The sequence below is a fragment of the Caretta caretta genome, chromosome 2 (assembly GCF_965140235.1).
Source record: "Caretta caretta isolate rCarCar2 chromosome 2, rCarCar1.hap1, whole genome shotgun sequence".
NCBI lineage: Eukaryota > Metazoa > Chordata > Testudines > Cheloniidae > Caretta > Caretta caretta.
In genome coordinates, this window is record NC_134207.1 from 148,028,410 (window position 1) to 148,050,287 (window position 21,878).

The following is a 21,878-nucleotide window of genomic DNA, read 5'->3' on the forward strand; positions in this document are numbered from 1 at the left end:
CTTCCCTCGCTAGCTGCAACTCCAGGTGTGATTTTTGCCTTCCTGATTGTATAAGGCAATGTACTTGTATAAGTAGGGGCATAGCGAGCAGATCGAGGGACGTGATCGTTCCCCTCTATTCGACATTGGTGAGGCCTCATCTGGAGTACTGTGTCCAGTTTTGGGCCCCACACTACAAGAAGGATGTGGATAAATTGGAGAGAGTCCAGTGAAGGGCAACAAAAATGATTCGGGGTCTGGAACACATGAGTTATGAGGAGAGGCTGAGGGAGCTGGGATTGTTTAGCCTGCAGAAGAGAAGAATGAGGGGGGATTTGATAGCTGCTTTCAACTACCTGAAAGGGGGTTCCAAAGAGGATGGCTCTAGACTGTTCTCAATGGTAGCAGATGACAGAACGAGGAGTAATGGTCTCAAGTTGCAGTGGGGGAGGTTTAGATTGGATATTAGGAAAAACTTTTTCACTAAGAGGGTGGTGAAACACTGGAATGCGTTACCTAGGGAGGTGGTAGAATCTCCTTCCTTAGAGGTTTCTAAGGTCAGGCTTGACAAAGCCCTGGCTGGGATGATTTAACTGGGAATTGGTCCTGCTTCGAGCAGGGGGTTGGACTAGATGACCTTCAGGGGTCCCTTCCAACCCTGATATTCTATGATTCCATTCCTACATGCCCGAGCAATATTTATATACTCATCCCTGGTCATTTGTCCAATCTTCCACTTCTTGTAAGCCTCTTTTTTGTATTTAAGAGCAGCAAGGATTTCACTGTTAAGCCAAGCTGGTCGCCTGCCATATTTACTATTCTTTCTACACATCGGGATGGTTTGTCCCCGTAACCTCAATAAGGATTCTTTAAAATACAGCCAGCTCTCCTGGACTCCTTTCCCCCTCATGTTATTCTCCCAGGGGATCTTGCCCATCAGTTCCATGAGGGAGTCAAAGTCTGCTTTTCTGAAGTCCAGGGTCCATATTCTGCTGCTTTCCTTTCTTCCTTGTTTCAGGATCCTGAACTTGACCATTTCATGGTCACTGCCTCCCAGGTTCCCACCCACTTTTGCTTCCCCTACTAATTCTTCCCAGTTTGTGAGCAGCAGGTCAAGAAGAGCTCTGCCCCTAGTTGGTTCCTCCAGCACTTGCATCAGGAAATTGAGTCCCTTCCCTCCAAGGCCCCCGATGGAGCCCCTCCTGCCCCGTTACCATCTGGAGCCCCTGTGAGCCCCAAGGTGAGCGTCGCTTCGGGCACTGGTGGGGAGAACTCCAGAGTGGTGGAAGGAGAGCTCCCTTCCATCTATGAGGAGATTGAAGCCCTGGGTCTGATCCCGGTCACCCAGGGGGAGGATGACCGTCTGCCAGCAGGCCTCGATCTGAGCGACCTCACCCCGGCCCCCCTTTTCTCCATGCTCCCGCCTCCGAGGGTTCCCTGGACTCCTCCATCTGCCCGGCCACAGGTGGCACCCTGCTGACGGCAGCCGAGCCTACTGAGGCAATGGCCAGTGCCATGTGGCTGGGACCCAAGCCCCATGGGATGTCCCTCGTGGGCATGGGGCAACCGACCTCCTTCCCGGGTAGGGACCCCACTGACGATGCCGTGGCTACTACGCCGGCCATGGAGCCACAGCCTGGCATCATGGAGGGCCCCCTTCCCACCCCCCAGATCCCTGAGCTTGACTGAGATGGGCCATTTCCCAGCGGCCTGGCTACTGGGGCCCAGGATCCTGTCTTTGCCCCTCTCCTGGATTCTGCTCCCGACCCCTGCCCTGCTCCTACTCTGGATCCCTGTCCCCTCCACCTCCCATGATATCATTGCTGCCCCTGGGACCATCATCTCCTCACTCCCAGAGGATAGCCCCCAGGGAGCGGCCTCTATATTTCCCTGTCCCGACTCACCAGGGACTCCTATCTTCCCTCCGCTGCCCCCAATTGAGCTGGGGTTTGAGGGGGGCTGCGTGGCGCCAGCCCATCGGGTGCCACGTCGGGGGTCCGCCCCTTGTCTGCCCGTTTCAGTGGGCCACGGGGCTGTGTCAGTGGTCCCTCCAGAGGAAAGCTGGGGGCTAGTGACCCCGGCCCCCCATACGCTACGAGAGGAGCTGCAGGAGTTCTTGGAGGACGTCCATGGCTCACGTTAACAAGGTGCAACTCGCTCTCCAGCGATGGGGGGACTTCCATCAAATTCTCCAGGCTGCGGGGGCCCTCATGGGGGAGGCTAAAAGGACTGGGAAGCAGGCCGCCGCGGCCTACCAGCGGGTCCGCCTCTTCCATGACTCCTTACTCACTTATGGGGTAGGTCATGGATTGTTGTGTGGCCCGTTGGGAGCCGTGAGCATCCCTGCCGGTGAGGATCCTCCCCCCCCCCCCCCCCCAGCCCTCCTCGTGGCACCTCTCACCATTGCAATGTTCAACACCCGGGGCTGTAGGATGGGTTTCCGCAGGTGCCAGGTGCTCCCCTTCTTCCGGGATGGGGGGTACTCTGTGATTTTCCTGCAGAAGACCCATACGGATCCAGCTGCCGAAGACAGCTGGTGGCTGGAATGGGGGGGGGGACAGGATTTACTTTAGCCATCTCACAGTTCATACGGCTGGAGTGGCGACCCTGTTCTCCCCCGACCTACGGCCCGAGGTGCTGGGGGTCGCTGAGGCTGTGCCGGGCCGCCTGTTGAGGGGCTTGTGGTCAACCTTGTTAACGTCTATGCCCTGACATTGGGCCCGGATCAGCTGCGTTTCTTTCAGCAGGTGTCCGCCTTCCTCAGCACCTTGGATCCTCATAAGTGCCTGATCCTGGGCAGGGACTTTAATACTACCCTCGAGGAGTGGGACTGCTCTGGGACCAAGCAGTGCCCAGCTGCCGTGGATGTCTTCCAGGAGATAGTCGACCATCACTCCCTGGCGGACGTCTGGCGTGACCACCACCTGGATGACGTCTCGACGTTCACCTTTGTCCGGGTGGAGGCCCATCGGTCGTGACACTCCTGGTTGGACCGCATCTACTTATCATGTTTCCACCTTTCACGGGCCCACTCCTCCAGCATCCGGTCGGCCCCTTTCTCCGATCATCATTTAGCCACTGTGACAGCCTCTCTCTGTGCAGAGAGGCCAGGGCTGGCCTATTGGCATTTTAACAACAGCTTGTTGGAGGATGTGGGCTTCGTGGCGTCCTTCTGGGAGTTCTGGCTGGCCTGGCAAGAGCAGCAGTGTGCCTCTTCCTTGGCACTGCTGTGGTGGGACCTGGGGAAGGTGCGAGTCTGGCTCTTCTGCTGTGACTACACCCGGGGCGCCAGCCGATGGAGGGATGCAGCAATAGGGCAGCTGGAACAGGAGGTCTTAGAGCTAGAGAGGCTTCTGGTCACCAGCCCCGAGGTTCCATCCCTCTGTGGGGCATGCCAGGAGAAGCGGGAGGAGCTCTGGGCCCTCGAGGACCATCAGGCCTAAGGTGCCTTTGTTCGATCCCGCATCCGCCTCCTTCGGGAGATGGATCGCGGCTCCCGTTTCTTCTACGCCCTGAAGAAAACGAGGGGGGGGCCAAGGAACATGTCACCTGCCTTCTAGCAGAAGACGGCACCCCCCCCTCACAGATCCGGTGGAGATGTGTGGGAGTGCCCATGACTTCTACGCAGGCCTCTTCTCCCCGGATCTGACCAATCCTAACGCTTGCAGAGTGCTCTGGGACGAACTTCTGATAGTCAGTGCAGGCGACCAAGACCAGCTAGAGCTGCCTCTCACTCTGGTAGAGTTCTCTGAAGCTGTCCGCCGCACGCCCACCGATAAATCTCCAGGCATGGACAGGCTGACCGTGGAGTTCTACCGCGTGTTCTGGGACGTCCTCGGCCCAGACCCAGTCACAGCCTCCGCGATTTACAAAATTGGCATCCCATCTCGCTCCTCTGCATGGACTACAAGGTCATAGTGAAAGCCATCTCGCTGCGGCTGGGGTCCGTGCTGGCGGATGTGATCCACCCAGACCAGACCTACACCGTCCCGGACTGCACCATCTTCGACAACCTGTATCTGGTCCAGGATCTCTTGGAACTCATTGCCTCCTGGTGCCTGCCTTACCTCATGTGGAGACCTACGTGTAGGCGTTGGTGAGGGTGGTGGGGCCCACAGCCATTGTAGCAGCCTCCAAGATGTATGGAAAGGTCGTGTTCTTCCTAGCATTGGAGGCTGCCGCCTAGGAGGCAGTGGAGAAGGGCCTGGTGGTGGGGGGCATGTTCATCCCCCTGGACCTGCTGGAGGACCTGGGTGTCTGAGTAGTCCTGACCTCCGTCCCTCCCTTCCTTCCTAATGCTGTCCTGTTACCCATCCTCTCTACTCTGGGGAAACCCATATCCATGATTAGCCCTCTCCCACTGGGCTGCAAAGACTCTGCCCTCTGTCATGTCCTCTCGTTCCACTGGCAGGTGCAGCTTCAACTGCAGCTGGCAGTGCCTCACGGGGACCCGCTACTGGGTAGATTATTCCATGGGGGAGGCCCGGTGCTACCTCTACTGAACAATGGGACACATCCGGAGGGACTGCCCCTTGGCCTGGCACGGAGGAGCAGCCGGGACCCCAGAGCCCCAGCAGGGCACCATCCCTGTCATTGCCTGGTGCCACCCCTCCTCCTTTCCAGCCCACCACTGCTCCCGCTCAGGCCCAAGGGGTACCTCCCCCAGTAAGCCCAGACAAGCAGGAGAGCCCTGCCTCCACTGCCTGCAATCTGGTAGGGAGGAGGGTGTGGTGGGGATACCCCTGGATATGAGAGGGCCCACCCCAGGGGCAATCTTCCCTCCCTCATACTGCCCACCATTACCTCCCCAAGTCCCTGATCGATCGCCCCTACCCCTAGACCCAATCCCCGTTAGCTAGTCCCCAGATGATGCCATGGAGGGCTGGGCCCTAGTTCAGGGGAAGCGGGGCAAGTGGAAGGCTTGAGCTCTGCTCCTTCCATCTGATTCAGAGGCCCTCCGGAAGACCAGGAAGCAGGGCACCGCTGCCAAGCCTTCCACCTTAACCACAGGTGTGTTCCATCCACTGGTGCTGGCTGGGGAAGACGTGGAAGCACTGGAGAGAAGTGCCCCCCCCCCTGCACTGGAGTCCCTTCCCACAGAGGCCCCCGATGGAGCCCCTCCTGCCCCCTTAACATCTGAACCTCCTGCGAGCCCTGAGGCGACCTTCACTTCAGGTGCTGTTGGGGAGAGCCCCGAAGTGGTGGAAGGTGATCTCCCTTCTATCTACAAGGAGATCGAGACCCTGGTCACCCAGGGGGAGGATGACCCTCTGCCAACAGGCCTCAGTCTGGGCAACCTCACCCCAGCCCCCCTGTCCCCATGCTCCCACCCCCTAACCGCTGCTTCCGCTCCCTCCTCCGAGGGTCCCCCCAGATTGTTCCATCTGCCTGGCCACAGGCAGTACCCTGCTGCCGAGCCTACTGAGGCGACAGCCAGTGCCCCGCGGCCGGGACCCAAGTCACCGGGGCATCCCTCGTTGGTGCGGGGCAACCGACCTCCTTCTCTGGCAGGGGCCCTGTCATAAATATAAAGGGAAGGGTAAACACCTTTCTGTATACAGTGCTATAAAATTCCTCCTGGCCAGAGGCAACATCCTGTTACCTGTCAAGGATTAAGAAGCTCAGCTAACCTGGCTGGCACCTGACCCAAAGGACCAATAAGGGGACAAGATACTTTCAAATCTTGGGGGGGTGGGGGGAGAGAGGGACTTTTGTTTGTGCTCTTTGTTTACATGGTGGTTCTCTCTTGGGACTGAGAGAGGCCAGACAGAAATCCATCTTCTCCAACGCATCGTAATCCAAGTCTCCAATATTGCAACCAGTATAGGTAAGCCAGGCAAGGCAGATTAGTTTTTTTGTTTTATGTGAATTTTCCCTGTTAAGAGGGAGGTTTATTCCTGTTTTCTGTAACTTTAAGGTTTTGCCTAGAGGGAGATCCTCTATCTTTTGAATCTGAATACCCTGTAAAATATTTTCTATCCTGATTTTACAGAGGTGATTCTTTTACCTTTTATTTAATTAAAATTCTTCTTTTAACAATCTGATTTTTCATTGTTCTTAAGATCCAAGGGTTTGGGTCTGTGCTCACCTGTACAAATTGGTGAGGATTCTTATCAAGCCTTCCCCAGAAAAGGGGGTGTAGGGCTTGAGGGGATATTTTGGGGGGAAGACATCTCCAAGTGGTATCTTTCCCAAGGTACAAACTTTGCCTTGTCCTTGAACCGTATGCTGTCACCACCAAGCGTTTTAAACAAAGAACAGGGAAAGTTTTTAACCTAAGCTGGTAAGAATAGGCTGGGGAGGGGGGTGTATTTCATGCAGGTCCTCACATCTGTACCCTAGAGTTTGGTGGGGCCTGCCAGAGTTCCTTCCCCACTCTAAAGATTGTCCACCTCCTGATGCCATGGCTGTCACACCTGCCATAGAGCCTGAGCCCAGCATCACTGGGGACCTCCTTCCCACCCCCCAGACCCCTGAGCCAGACCAAGAGGGGACACTGCCCAGTGACCAGGCTACTGGGGCCCAGGATCCTGTCTCTGCCCTTCTCTCCAGCCCTGTTCCTGACCCCTGCCCTGTCCCTATCCCCTCCACCTCCTGCAATGCTATTGCCGCCCCTAGGGCTGTCTCCTTCCCTTTGCCAGAGGATGATCCCCAGGGAGCGGCCTTTGTGTTTTCCTGTCCCAACCCACTAAGGGCTGCTATCTTCCCTCCACTGCACCCCATTGAGCTGGGGTCTGAGGTGGACCACGTAGCGCCAGCCTATCAGGGGCCATGTGTGGGGGGGGTCCTCCCTATGTCTGCCCATCTCAGTGGGCCACAGGGCTGTGCCGGGAGCCCCTCTGGAGGAAGGCTGGGGGCCAGTGATGACCACCCCCCCCCATATGCTGCGAGAGGAGCTGTGGGAGTTTCTGGAAGATGTCCATGGCTCCTGCAACAAGTGCAGCTTGCTCTCCAGTGATTGGGAGGGATTTTCATCAAATCCTCTGGGCCCTGAGGGCCCTCATGGGGGAGGGTAAAAGGACTGAGAAGCAGGCCCCTGCAGCCTACCAGTGGGTCCACGGCTTCCGTGACTCCTTGCTCGACTATGAGGTAGGTTATGGTTTGCTGTGCGGCCCAATGGGGGCTGTGAGCATCCCTGCTGATGCAGATCCCCCCCCAGCCCTCCTCATGGCACCCATCATCTTTGCAACGTTGAATGCTGTAGGCTGGGTCTCCGCAGGTGCCAGGTGCTCTCCTTCCTTCAGGAGGGAAGGTACCCAGTAGTTTTCCTGCAGGAGACCCACACGGATCTGGCCGCTGAAGATAGCTAGCAGCTGGAATGGGGGCCAGCACCTACTTTAGCCATCTCACAGTTCGTACAGCTGGAGTGGTACCCTGTTAACCCAACCTTAAAAGAACCTTCATGCTGTTATACGTGGGTTTGTTTTTAATGTATTATTGTATCTTTCCATTTATTGTAACATTTTCAGAACTTTACAGTAAGCACCAAATACTCTCCTCAGTGTAACACCCAGACGGGCTGCACATGTGGACTCTCCCAAAGTACCTGGGATGAAAGGAATCCTTTTCCCACACTCTTCTCTTCACAACTTCCTTCAAGCAACAAGCAAACTTATCTATTATTTGTTCTTCCTGATATGCCCTTTAAAATCTCCACTCACTGACTGTCTGTCTAAATTTCTTCATCTATCAGGAAATAAATCTTCATATCAAGATATTTATTTTTCTTTTGGCATGTTTTTTTATATAAAATTTATATATTGTGACTGGACAAGGCCAGATGGCTATGGAAAAGTAGTGGGAGATAGATACATTAGCTCCAGGCTAAACAAATCCCTGGTACCAGGATAAGTGAAATGGCAGCTGCTCCAGGTCAATTAAGACACCTGGGGCCAATTAAGAACTTTCCAGAAGGCAGGGAGAAGGCTAGGCTGCTTGGGACACCTGAAGCCAATCAGGGGCTGGCTGAAACTAGTTAAAAGCCTCCCAGTTAGTCAGGTGGATATGCATGTCAGGAGCTGTGGGAGAAAGTTGTGCTGTTGGAGAGGTTGAGTAGTACACACCATATCGGGCACAAGGAAGGAGGCCCTGGGGTAAGGGTGAAGTGGAGCTTGAGGAAGTGAGGGCTGCTGTGGGGGAAGTAGCCCAGGGAATTGTACATGTCATGTTTCTAAAGGGTCAGCTACCATAGCTGATACTATTAGAGTCCCTGGGCTGGAGCCCGGAGTAGAGGGTGGGCCCAGGCTCCCCCCCGACCTTTGCCCCCTGATTAATCACTGAGACTGGGAGATAACGGAGACTGTGCAAGGAAGGATAAGTTCTCCTCACCTCCCTCGCTGGCTTATGATGAAAATGACTCAGTAGACTGTGACCCTTGTCTCTAGAGAGAGAAGGGTTACGTGGAGGATCACAGTGAGCCTCTGAGGCTAGCGAAATCCGCCAGGAAACATGGGACCCATGGAGGCAAGGATAGAGCTTTGTCACAATATATATAAATTAAATTAATAAATATAAATAAATTCCCTTATGGCCTGAAATTAATCCTTTGACTAAAACTTATGTGCTTACCTCTTTCTTTATAATTGTCTATATTTATAATGGTTATACTTTCTCCTTGCCTTTTACCAAGGAATAGAATTCTGCAAAGGCTACTATGGAATTGTCAGATATCATAACCCCCAGATTTAGTCCTTGGATATCTTAGCAGCTGAGGAAATCAGAGAATCCAAGAAATGAAGCGCCAGAAGCGGAGCCTAGTAACTTTACAAATTATTCTTGTTTTGTTTAAAAATTATTTAATTTGTTAATAGTCTGATTAAAACTACTACTCTTCCTCAATCATTAAGAGAAGCATCATCACAGATGATGGTGGTTGTTCATAAGGTTGAATGGACAACCTTAATCTTGACACTTTATTTTTATTTTTGAGTATCTCACTTTACCGACTTCTTATTCATTTATCAGTTTTTTATGGAATATCTGTAAGGCTGCGAATCTGTCAGGGAGGTCACAGAAGTCACTGATTCTGTGACTCTCTGGGACTTCTGCAGTGGCCAGTGCAGCTGGCCTGGGGTCTGCTGGGGCAGTCTCAGGCCAGAACCCCCTCACCCCCCCCCAGCAGCAGCAGGAGTTTAGATGTAGGGGGGGGTTGGGGTGCAGGAGGGGGTGAGGGCTCTGGGTGTTGCTTACCTGGGGGGGGGGGCTCCCCAGAAGCAGCAAGATGTCTCTCCCTCAGCTCCTAACTCTGTATGCTGCCTCCACCTGCAGGCACTACCCTTGCAGCTCCCATTGGCCATGGTTCCTGGACAATGGGAGCTGCGGAGGTGGCGTTTGGGTCTGGACAGCATGCGGAGCTAGGAGCTGAGTGACAGACATATCACCACTTCTGGGGAGCAGCGTTGAGCCTGCCAACCCCATCCCCTTCGCATCCACGGCACCTCCCAGGCCGCTCCCCCTCTGAGCACCCACGGCACCTCCCTGGCTGCATCCCCCAAGCACCTGTACCCCGCACCCCCCCAAGCATCTGAGGCAGCCCCTGGGCTGCCAGCCCCTCAAGATTTAGTCAGGGGTATACAGTACAAATCATGGACAGGTCATGGGTGGTGAATTTTTGTTTACTGCCCGTGACCTGTCCATGACTTTTACTGAAAATACCCATGAATAAAATGTGGCCTTAAATATAGGGCATATAGCATCTATATAGAACAGAGGTTTTGCAAGCATTATGGGTATCACTTCCCATTTAAATTTTAACAGAAGCTTCACTTAAAACATTTTTAAAATAGGAATTTAAATAAAAAGTTGTTCAACTACTACAGAAGCTGCTAAGTTAATTCATGAGAAGACATACCTTTAAATATTTTGTAATCAATTTAAAAATTAAAAATTGTAAATCAAAAGGTAAGGTTTCCTAAATAATTTAACACCAACCTTAATAATCAGATCTCTCTCACCAAACACCTTCCCATCCCTCAAGCACACAATTAAAGTAGGAAGAAAAAAAAAAAGCCACTGACTGATACCCAAGCAAACTTAACTGTGCCCCCTGCATCAACACTCACAATCACTACAAAGTCTAAACGACCTTAAGCATTCAGTAGATCGCTTCCGCTAAGCTATCTGTATTAAATATTTAGAGATTTTAATGTAGAGTTGGAAAAAGTCTGGCCTTACATAATACTATCCACAAAATACATTTGATTCAATAGTATTTGAATTTCATCAATCTGTCTGTCTAATCTGTCCCCCAGAACCCATAGAGTATAAAGACATCCAAACAGACTTTCTAATGAACAAAATAATTCCAACTTTCTCTAATTAGACTAATATAATTGGAGACAAAACCACTGTTTGAACATAGAATAAACATAATTCTCACTCCAGATTATAAATCTGTCCTATACATTAAAACAAACTGTTCATGTAATAAAAAACCATCAAACTTGATAATACACAATGATACATGCAGTTATATTATTCATATTTATCATGTTTAAAATGCATATTAAAGTTCAGTCCAGATCCCAGTAATATCAAAGATTAGACCCTGATTTCAGTGGAAGCTGGCTGAGACACTGCCATCGTAATACCAATTTGGGGGCGCAGATAAAGGGATGGTCACTGATAATTTCTTTTTAAGATGTGTGTGTGCTGTATTAGTTGGGGGGGGAAGGGTTAATCCTCAGATGATGTAAATACAGTTGCATCCAGCTGAGCATCTGGTTTAAGGTTTCTAAGAGCAATACATGTGCACACATACCACTGAGCAGATTTATAGAACAATTCAAACATTAAAAAGTATGGAAATCACAAGCTGAGGATCTGGCCTCTTACTTGTAACTTAAAGGTTTTTGTTATTAATTAAAATCCAGGGTAAGGACATAAGAATATATAATATACTTCTCAATAAAAATGTAAAAAAATTGTATAAATCTAAAAATAATCGTAAACATTATTTGGCTCATAGGTTCAGTGATGATGTGAAATGGATGACAGGACGACAACCAAACTTCTACTGGCAGGTGTCGTGGAGAATTATTAGCCCTCTGCTAATGCTTACAGTCTTTATTGCCTTTGTTACCCTTCAGACCCAGAATCAACCAAGCTATGGAGCCTGGAATCCTAAATATGTATGTTGTCCAATATTTTTAATCCATTTATTTTCAAAAAACATTGTTACACTCTTCTCCTATCTCCGGATGCTTCCAAATTAAGGCATTCACCTGGGAGGTAGGAGATGTAATTCGAATCTTCTGTCTTCCTGGTTCAGAGGAGACATTTGAATCCATATCTCGTACCTCCCTAATCACCAGGCTAAAAAGTCAATTTGTCTTTCGTTTTGGCCCAGTGAGTACTAAATATTTATATGGAACAGCTTCAACAGTAGCAACTGAGAGCAATCCAACCGCAAAGAGTCGATAGCCTGGTGGTTATGATGCTCACTTCAGAGGGGAGAGCAGTGAGTTAATGTTCCTTCTTCAGCAGAGGGACTCAAAAGCTGGGTCTCCCATATCCCAAGGCAAGTGCCATAACAACTGGCCTAAAGGTGATGAGGGGAACACACACACATTTCTGAAGCTGACTGGACTTTTCCAAAACAAATTCCAAACATTTTCAGAACCAAACTAAATACTACTTCTGATTTTTCAGTTTGCTGGCTGAACTGAAAATCAATTATTTGTCCAGCTCTACTCTCAGGTCCATTTGTGCAAAAGTGGAGGCGTGCACATTTCATTCTTTTTAAATACCTTTATTTTCACATACATTGTGCAAAATGCAGAAATTAGGGAGAAAACAAATAAGCAAAACAGTAATTGCAAGTCAAAAGTCATCTCCAGCTGGCCTACCATCCCCCCAAAACACACTCAGTTTACACCCAGCATCTGTTCAGTTGAATCTTCTTATTTGCTTTGTGCACATTTTCGGTATAAGGTCCCATAATGCAGGGTAGTAGTGGCTATGCAGGGCCCCCAGTATCACAATTAGTCCCAAGATTGTTACGAAGAGTTCTATTTGACTCTCTCTAAAAGAGTACTAAATCCTTAGAAATTCTCACATCATACATTTTTCTAGGCCATCTGATCTAGAGGTCCTTGGATCTACTAAGGTCCACATCATCAAATAGCTATACTCCATCTCTTAATGTAGTCTTTGGCTTGACGTGGAAGACACAGAATGGGCACCTGGATACACAGTTGTTCTGGTATGATTTGGGAAGACTAACTGCTCTAGTCCCTCATTAAGTAATGGACCATTGGCCACCTTGATAACATGACACTGAAAAACATGATGGTTGTCTTTGCACATCTCCATGGTGGATTAAATAATACTACATATCTTGAACATAGTATTTTTCATCAGTAGGTCTCAAAGCACTTTATAAAGGATATCAGTATTGTTATCCCCATTTTAGAGCTGGGACAACTGAGAAACACAGAAGGGCTGTGACTTGCCTATTACCCAGCAGAAGAACAAGGACTAAAACCCAGGTCTTCTAAATCCCTGTGCAGTGCTCTGTCCACTAAGCCACACTGCCTTCCTAACTTTATGATACTTCTCCACTGACCAATAGCAATCTGGTATGGCCAGCTTCCACAGAGCAACTGCCATTCACTTTTCTGTGTTCAAAAGAGGGTAGATAACACTTAACCTAGATATCTGCCTGCCACTGCAGGGTTGGGACCAGCACAGGAAAGCATTCCAGGAATGTCACTTTCCTCAAAATGAAGTGCTGCAGCCATTGCCAATTACCCCAGGTCTTGAGAACTATGTGGTCCCACCAAACTGTAGCTGTGGTCTAGTTCTAAAAGGATTCCACAATGTACACTGCATCTCGCTGTATGGCTTGCAGCCATGAAGGCACTGCTTGCAAGAACCTTCCCCATTGAAGTGCATGCACTGTTTATATTGGTCAAAGACTCTCTACAGGAATCCCCAGAATACTCACAACATCCTCACTGAAGATGCCTCAAAAGCTCCAGCACAAATGTTTCTTCCTTGGCAAAGAAGACAACAGAACATTCCGCCTGGGCTCCATATTGCAAAACAGCCTAGTAACTGTGCTGACATCAAGCGAGTTCTGGGATACCCCCATGAGAATTATGGGAGTTTCCCAAGAGATAGTGAAAGTTTGATAACTTCTTCCACAAGGGGTCCCATATGCTTCAAGATGTATCCCACACTGCCTGCAGAAAATCCTTCCGACTGCAGAGCATCTACAGCTGTAGCAGGTATTGTGAGATAGTTACCGAGAGGACATTGCAACTGAGCGCAAGTGTGGAAAAAGAGCAAGAGTGAAGCTGTCTTTTAACAAAATTCAGCACGGATTGTATGGACACACTGAATCATTTGTGTTACAATAGGTCCAAAACAGTTGGTTCATTTACAATCAACTTAGTTCTCCAATCCTGACAAGGCCTTAGAAAGGGGGTAGTATAGACTCATATTACCTCAGCAGTACTTCCTAGAAGGACTGTGCTTCCCTGAGCTCCCTAGTCTACAGAGAGACATGACAGATAACACTGTTCTTTAACACAGAGCATCCTGCTGCCTTCTGTTTGTCTCATCCACCCTGTAAACTGTTGTGAGTAGTGGGCAGGGCTTTGGCCCTGCTTCTTCTTTGTCCCATTTGAGAAGATATTTCTCAGTAGGGGCACACTGAAGGAACACTGCTTGGCAGGGCCAGTTCTAGGGTTCCATTATGGGGGAGTGCAGGGGAGAGAATGAGCATTTTGGGATCCCTGGATGTAGCTATTTAAAAAAAAACAAAAAAAACCCCAAAACCTTCCAGGAATCCAAGGGACCCTTGGAAAATCTTGGATTCTGAGAGTTTCAAAAAGCAACATTTGGCTACTGTGTCAGTATTTTGCTGTGATTTATAATTTATATAAAGGATGAAGACTCTCCAATCTGCTGCTATTCCACTGCTTCATACTGAATAACTCTGTACATATTGTGGCCTTTCTGACAATAATTTGTAACTCTTTGAAGATCATTTGGGGTGGGGAGGGAAATGTCCCTTTTGTCTCCCTGGTAGCATTGGACCTGCTGCTTGATTCTTGTAAGCCTCATGCAAAATTGATGGAATGGTTCTTGAACCCACACAAGAGCCAAGGACAAATTGTGACCTAAAATTGCAACTGAAAATGCCAAAATTGAAAAAAAATCAGTTCTTCTGATTTATGAAGTTAAAAAATTATGGGATTAAGTTCAATATAAACTTAATTTTTCTGTTTTTAAAATTGGTTTTATCTGAGATTTAAAAAGTTATTCTATACTGTTTTTTTCATGTATGCCAATCTGTATGTTTAAATAATTGTTTACAGTAAAATGTATACATTAAAACCCCTTCATGTTTCAATTTGGAAGAACAGGTACAGTAACAGTGTCACTGGTCCCCTGTTTTTATTGCTAGCATAATTTTTCTTCTTTTTTTATTCTTATTTTTCCATGTATGTCAATTGATGCCATAAGTCATTATATATTTCAGTTACTGTTTATATTTATTTTTATCTCTATAGAAAGATTTTCCCATGAAGGAGGAGAAAGACTATCCAGCTTGGATACTGGCCATCTGTGTCCTGTTGGTAGTCCTCCCTTGTATATTCATACCTATGGTAGCATTCTATCATCTGATGAAAAGAATGCTAGGAAGGAGAAAGAAGGAAGGAACCTAACCCTGTGAAAACACTACCAATGGCACCTCAGGAAACTGATAATGCTTTTTATAAAGTTCAAGAATATGTATTTATCCTAACTATACATCAGCAAAATATGTGAAAATTTTAATTGTTAGACAGTAGCACCATCAGTATTTCTCTTTAAATTACTGTCAATATCTCCTTATTCCCTAATGTTTCTCCTTTTCTCAATATCTAATAGGCCACTTCATGCCCATACACATAGATACAGCACTGACAACTAAAGTATCTCTTATAGTGGAGAGATATTAGCACCAATATTAATCCATTTGAGTACAATATGCTACATTTTAACTCAAGAACTTGTTTTTTTCAGAGAAAAGACAGTTACCTTTTCCGTAACTGGTGTACTTTGAGATGTGTTGCTCATGTCTATTCCACAATAGGTGTGCGTGCTTGCCACGTGCACCGGTGCTGGAAGTTTTTTCCCTAGCAGTACCTGTAGGTGGATGTGCCCCCCAGGGGACCCTGCCTGGCGCGGTAGAAGGGGGGCTGTGCTCCCCCCACCCTCAGTTCCTTCTTGCCAGACAACTCTGAAAGAGGGGAAGGAGGATGGGATGTGGAATAGACATGAGCAACACATCTTGAAGAACACCAGTTACGGAAAAGGTAACTGTCTTTTCTTCTTCGAGTGTTTGCTCATGTGTATTCCACAGTAAGTGATTCCAAGCTATATCTGTTGGAGATGGATAGGAGTTCACAAGTTCTCAGGGCGGAGTACCGCCCTGCCGAACCCGGCATCATCCCTGGCCTGGGAGACGATCGCATAGTGAGAGGTGAACGTGTGAACCAAAGACCATGTGGCGGCCCTACAAATGTCCTGGATGGGGACGCGGCCACGAAGGCAGCCGACGAGGCCTGCGACCAAGTCTAGTGTGCCCTCACAATGAGCGGTGGGGGAACCCCCGCCAGCTCATAACAGGAACGGATGCACGAAGTGATCCGCTTAGAAAGCCGCAGAATGGAAATTGGCTGACCCTTTGCAGGCTCAGCTGGGATGACGAACAGTTGCGAAGACTTTCTGAACGGCTTGGTCCGCTTGAGGTAGAAAGCCAGAGCTCGCCTCACATCAAGCGTGTGGAGACGGCGTTCCTCACTAGTTGTGTGAGGCTTGGGGCAGAGGACTGGCAGAAAAATGTCCCGACCCATGTGGTAGGTGGAGACCACCTTCGGGAGGAATGCGGGGTGTAGGAGAAACTGGACCTTGTCCTTATGAAAAACCGTATACGGCGGTTCGGAGGTTAGGGCCCTGAGCTCCGAGACCCACCTGGCCAACGTGATAGCTACCAGGAAGGCCACCTTCCATGAGAGGTGAGACCAGGAACACGTGGCCAATGGTTCAAACAGGGCCCCCGTGAGACGAGCCAGCACCAGGTTTAGGTCCCACTGTGGAACCAGGGGCTTGGAATATGGGTAGAGACGGTCCAAACCCTTAAGTAACTGGCCAGTCATAGCATGGGAAAACACCGTGTGCCCTTGCACCGGGGGATGAAAGGCCGATATGGCCACTAAGTGCCTCCTGACTGACAAGGGCGCCAGTCCCTGTGTCCTCAGGTGGAGGAGGTAATCAAGGATAAGCTGGATCGGGGCAGCCGTTGGGGAAACACCCTGGCCTGCCGCCCACCTCGAAAACCGAGACCACATCACCACATAGGAGCGGACAGTGGAGGGCCGTCCACTTTTGAGGAGGACGCGCTGAACCTGTTCCGAGCATGTCCTTTCCTCAACACCTAGGCACTGAGCAGCCATGCCGTGAGGTGAAGCGTTTCTAGGTTTGGATGGAGGAGGCAGCCCTGGTCCTGAGAGAGCAGAGCAGCAACTGCCATGGCTATCACCATCCCCGAGAGAGTCTCGTACCAGTGCTGCTGGGGCAACGCCTTGGCAATGAGGAGGACCCTGGCTTTGTCCGTCTTTATTTTCTCCAGGGCCCTGCTGATCAGAAGGAACAGGGGAGCGGCGTAGAAGAGCTGGCCTTACCAGGACAGGGGAAAGGCATCGGATATAGCGCCCCTCCCTAGGCCTCCCCCGGAGCAGGGGCATTGTTGGTTCTCCCCAGTTGCAAATAGGTCCACCTGGGGAGTACCCCACCTTTGGAAGAGCTGGTGAGCCACTTCTGGGTGTAGAGACCACTCGTGCTGAGAGGAAAAATCCCTGCTCAAGCGATCCACCCTCACATGCCGGGCGCCTGAAAGGTGGAAGGCTTTTAGGTAGATGTCGTGGGATATACAGAAGTTCCACAGACTAAGTGCTTCGTGGCAGAGGGCAGAGGATCAGGCCCCACCTTGCCACTTGATATAGAACATCGCGGCTGTGTTGTCCATGACAACTCTCCAGATGCGAACAGAAGGCCATACACACCAGTCACATTGCCCTGAGTTCCTTGACATTTACATGAAGGGGTAGGTCTTGTAGAGACCACAGGCCTGGGGTTTGAAAGTTCCCCACATGGGCTCCCCACCCCAGGTCCGATTCGTCGGACACCAGCTCTAACGACAGGGCCCTGTCCCTGAATGGGATCCCTTGGAGCATGTTGTTTGTGATGGACCACCACTGCAGGGAGGTGATCACCGAGTTCGGCACAGTGAGGACTTTGTCCATTCTGTAGGTGGCCTGGGAGAACTGCAAGGCCAGCCAGAGCTGGAGGGGCCTCATTCTGAGTCTGGTGTGACGGATCACATATGTGCACGCAGACATGTGACCCAGCAGTTGCAGGCAAACCCTGGCTGTCGTCACTGGGAACCTTGTGACCAAGTCGATGAGCCCTTTCAGGGTCTCAAACCTGTCTGGTGGGAGAGAGGCCCTGGCCGACATTGCATCCAGTAGCGCCCCAATAAACTCTGTGCGTTGGATCTGGACTAACATGGACTTGGTATTGTTTATCAACAGGCCCAGGGCAGTACATGTGGACAGCAGGCGTGCCACATGATCCCTCACCTGCAACCGGGAGGTGCCTTTGACTAGCCAGTCGTCCAGATATGGGAATATTTGGACCCCCTGGCGTCTGCGGTAGGCCGCTACCACCGCCATACACTTTTGTAAAGACCCTGGGGGCAGTGGACAGACCAAACGGTAGGACCATGAATTGGTAGTGAATCTGTCCCACCATGAAACGAAGGAAGCATCTGTGCCCCTCGAATATGTGGATGTGGAAGTACGTGTCCTGTAGATCGAGGGCAGCATACCAGTCCCTGGGATCCATGGAGGCCAGGGAAACCATGCGGAACTTGAGTTTTACCATGTAGTGGTTCAGGCCTCACAGGTCCATGATGGGCCTGAGTCCCGCTTTGGGATAAGGAAATACCAGGAGTAATACCCCCTGCCCAGGAACTCCTTGGGCACCACCTCTATAGCTCCTAGGTACTGGAGCTGCCCCACCTCCTGCTTGAGCAGGCCCTTGTGAAAGGGGTCCCCTGGAAATGGACAGAGGCGGAGGGTGGTTGGGCGGGGAGGAGGTAAACTGAAGGGTGTAACCTCAGGAGATGGTGTTGAGGACCCATCGGTCCGAGGTGAGCCGCGACCATTCCGGGAGGAAAGCACACAACCAATTGGAGAAAAGGAGCTTTACTGGGGGTAGGTCCCTGCTGAGAATTGGCAGGGTACCCCCGAGCGTCCCGTCAAAAGCTCCTTTTGCCTGCCTGCTTTCCCTTAGAAGACCGAGGCTGGGGGGCTGACTGGGATTGCCATTGCGGGCTCTTTCTATAGTCCCACTGCTTTTTGTGGGCGGCCTCATACTTTGGGAGGGCGGCCTGGGCTGGAGTCTGCTGAGGCTTGAACTTGGGTTTTGCCGGAGGAGGGACATAGAAGCCCAAGGTCTGGAGGGTCGTGCGGGAGTCTTTCATGCCATGCAGCCTTGTGTCTGTTTCCTCAGCAAACAGAGCCTTCCCGTTGAAAGGGAGATCCTGCACTGACAGCTGCGCTTTGCTGGAGAGCCCAGAGAGCAGAAGCCATGACGCCTGTCTCATGGACACCACTGAGGCCATGGACCATGCAGCCATGTCTGCTGCATCCAAAGCGGCCTGCAGGGATGCCCTTGTGGCCGCCATCCCTTCCTCCATGAGCATCTCAAACTCTTTCTTACTGCGCTCCTGGAGGGAGTCCTCAAACTTGGGGAGGGATTCCCAGAGGCTAAACTCGGAGTGACCCAGGAGAGCCTGATGGTTTGCTACTAGTAGCTGGAAGCTTGACTTTTCTCCTGAAAGTATCCAGCCTCCAAGAGTCTTTGTTCTTGGGGGTCGGGGCTGGTTGCCCCTGCCGCTCCCTTTGGTTGACCAACTCAACCACCAAGGAGTTGGGCACCGGGTGGGTATTCAGATACTCGTGTTCCTTCGTGCGTACCAAGTACTTGTGCTCCGCCTTTTTAGAGATGGGAGCCAACAAGGCTGGTGTTTTGCCACAGGGTGGTTGAAATTCTTGCCACCCCTTCATGGAGCAGCCAGGCCACCCTGCCTGGTCCTGAAGAGGACAGCACATTGAACAGGGAGTTTGAGGGCCCTTCCATCTCCTCAGCCTGGAGGTAGAGGCTTGCTGCCACACTTTTTAGGAGATCTTGGTGAGCCCGGTAGTTCTCCTGTTGTATAGAGGGGGGGCAGGGTTGCAATGAGCTCCTCCGGATGGGGCGAAGCTAGTGCGGTGCTTTGGGTGTTTGTCCGGCACCAGAGGATCCACCACCTAGTCGGACTCCGGGTACGGTACTGAGGACACAGGTCCAACCATCCTTTATTCTGGCGGTCTAAAGATGGACGCTGATGGTGCTTCCAAGGCCCTGGCCACCGAGCGAACCCCCATCGGGTGCTGCGCTGGAGGCCACAGTGCTCACTGGTACCACTGCGCTGGCCATGATGTTTGGTGCCACTGCGCTTGCTGTGGCACCAGCGGGGCTGGCTGTTCGGGCTGGCTAGCTTGGCCTGTAGACGGGTGGCTGTGAGGGGAGTCTGGGCTGGTGTATGATCCGCTGCTTCCTCTGGACCAGGAGCATTGGTGGTGCTGGTACCTATGTTGGCCACGGGACTGTGATCTTGATGCGAAGGAGCGGCACTGATAGAAGTAGCTGCTCTGAATGGCCCCGACAGGTGGACCTGCATCTGGTGATGCCCGGGGCTATGGTGCCTTGGTGGAGACTTGGAAAGGGAGTCCGAGCGGGAACGGCGTCGACGATTGTGCCGTGACCGATGGCAGTATCTCTTGCGAGAGGAGGACCGTTGGTGACGTCTGCCATGGTCCCGTTGATATTCGCTTGGCAAAGATGAGCAGTGTCGGGAGTCCCGGTCGGACGCCACCCATCTGGACAGTCTGGCTGGTGTCATGGGTGATCCACATGGACTGAGTCCTGAATGGTCACTGGGCAGTAAGTGGTGTCAGGAACGTTCTCTTGACTGAGACAAGTATCGGGCCAGTGGCGACTGCGGTGATCCCAGCGGCGGCTTGCCTCTGGAGTATGGGGCCAACATTGGAAGAGCTCCGGGCACCGGCATGGACATGACGTCCCTGGCTGCCTGGATTGCTTTGGGCGTAGGTGGCATCCCGACATCCGGAGATGCCTGTTCCGAAAGGGCCAGGCTACTCTACTTAATGTGAGTTGGAGGCCTAGGGCCCAAAGGGGATTAAGGACTACCTGACATGGGCCTAGCTTCTGTCCCAGACTTCCCTTGGTGCCATTCATAGAATCATAGAATATCAGGTTTGGAAGGGACCTCAGGAGATCATCTACTCCAACCCCCTGCTCACAGCAGGAGCAATCCACAACTAAATCATCTCAGCCAGGGCTTTGTCAAGCGAAGAGGGAGTCTTCCCGGTCCTCTTGGCGTGGCCCATGGACAGGGAGCAGTACCGACTGCACGATGGTACTGGAGGGTCTCTGCATACCGACGCCGCAGTGCCAGGTACTGGTTCGGAGTGGCGTGTCAGGGTCAGAGCCAGCGCCGACTCCATCAGGATGGGCCGGAGCCAAATGTCCCTTTCTTTTTTAGTCTAGGGCTTGAAAGGACCTAGGGGTGACAGTGGACGAGAAGCTGGTTATGAGTCAGCAGTGTGCCCTTGTTGCCAAGAAGGCCAATGGCATTTTGGGATGTATAAATAGGGGCATAGCGAGCAGATCGAGGGACGTGATTGTCCCCCTCTATTCGACATTGGTGAGGCCTCATCTGGAGTACTGTGTCCAGTTTTGGGCCCCACACTACAAGAAGGATGTGGATAAATTAGAGAGAGTCCAGCGAAGGGCAACAAAAATGATTAGGGGTCTAGAACACATGACTTATGAGGAGAGGCTGAGGGAACTGGGATTGTTTAGTCTGCAGAAGAGAAGAATGAGGGGGGATTTGATAGCTGCTTTCAACTACCTGAGAGGTAGTTCCAGAGAGGATGGTTCTAGACTATTCTCAGTGGTGGAAGAGGACAGGACAAGGAGTAATGGTCTCAAGTTGCAGTGGGGGAGGTTTAGGTTGGATATTAGGAAAAACTTTTTCACTAGGAGGGTGGTGAAACACTGGAATGCGTTGCCTAGGGAGGTGGTGGAATCTCCTTCCTTAGAAGTTTTTAAGGTCAGGCTTGACAAAGCCCTGGCTGGGATGATTTAATTGGGGATGGGTCCTGCTTTTGAGCAGGGGGTTGGACTAGATGACCTCCTGAGGTCCCTTCCAACCCTGATATTCTATGATTCTATGAAAGACTTGCAGATCTTGCACCTTTCACGTGCGGGTCGCTCCTTGGCATAGAGCAGCTACAAGAGCCGCACGACTTAAAACCTGGGGCGCGGGGCATGCCCCGGCCCAGGCTCAATGACTAACTAAACCAACTGAATTAGCTAACTAACTACAGGTACTACTCAACAAACGAAGAGTTCTGGGGACGAGCTGCGGCAAAGCTGGAGCTGAGCAGTTCTGACGCACCTTTACTGGTGGCAAGAAGGAACTGTGGGCACTTACGTATACCGCGCCAGGTAGGCGCTGCCGGGCGGGGGGGTGGGGGTGCTCTCCCCTAGGGGTACTGCTAGGGGAAAAACTTCCAGCACTGGTGCACATGGCGAGCACGCACACCTATTGTGGAATACACATGAGCAATCACTCGAAGAAGAACTGTAAATGGCCAGTATTGTGTTTTTTCTAGAGTATACACATGTCAAGTATTTCCCTTCTCATTTTCAAACAGCTTCACAATTCTGGTTTCCAACATCATCTTGTCCCTCCTACACACTCTCTCTTGCTC

General features: G+C 50.9%; 1 protein-coding gene across 3 annotated transcripts in view; it reads left to right on the forward strand.

The window, feature by feature from the left end:
• The window catches only part of LOC125631976 (sodium-dependent neutral amino acid transporter B(0)AT3-like), a 116,206-nt gene extending 95,210 nt beyond the window's left edge, over window positions 1-20,996 (forward strand). For 2 of the 3 annotated variants that reach the window (XM_048839510.2, XM_048839512.2), the window contains 2 exons: window positions 10,946-11,108; window positions 14,499-20,996. In XM_048839510.2, the coding sequence (XP_048695467.2) occupies window positions 10,946-11,108; window positions 14,499-14,654 (319 nt within the window). In that variant the 3' untranslated portion in view covers window positions 14,655-20,996. Of the gene's footprint in view, window positions 1-2,726; window positions 6,019-10,945; window positions 11,109-14,498 lie in introns of those variants that run through there. The other variant, XM_075125478.1, reaches the window with a different exon arrangement.
• Window positions 20,997-21,878: the final 882 nt, after the last annotated feature.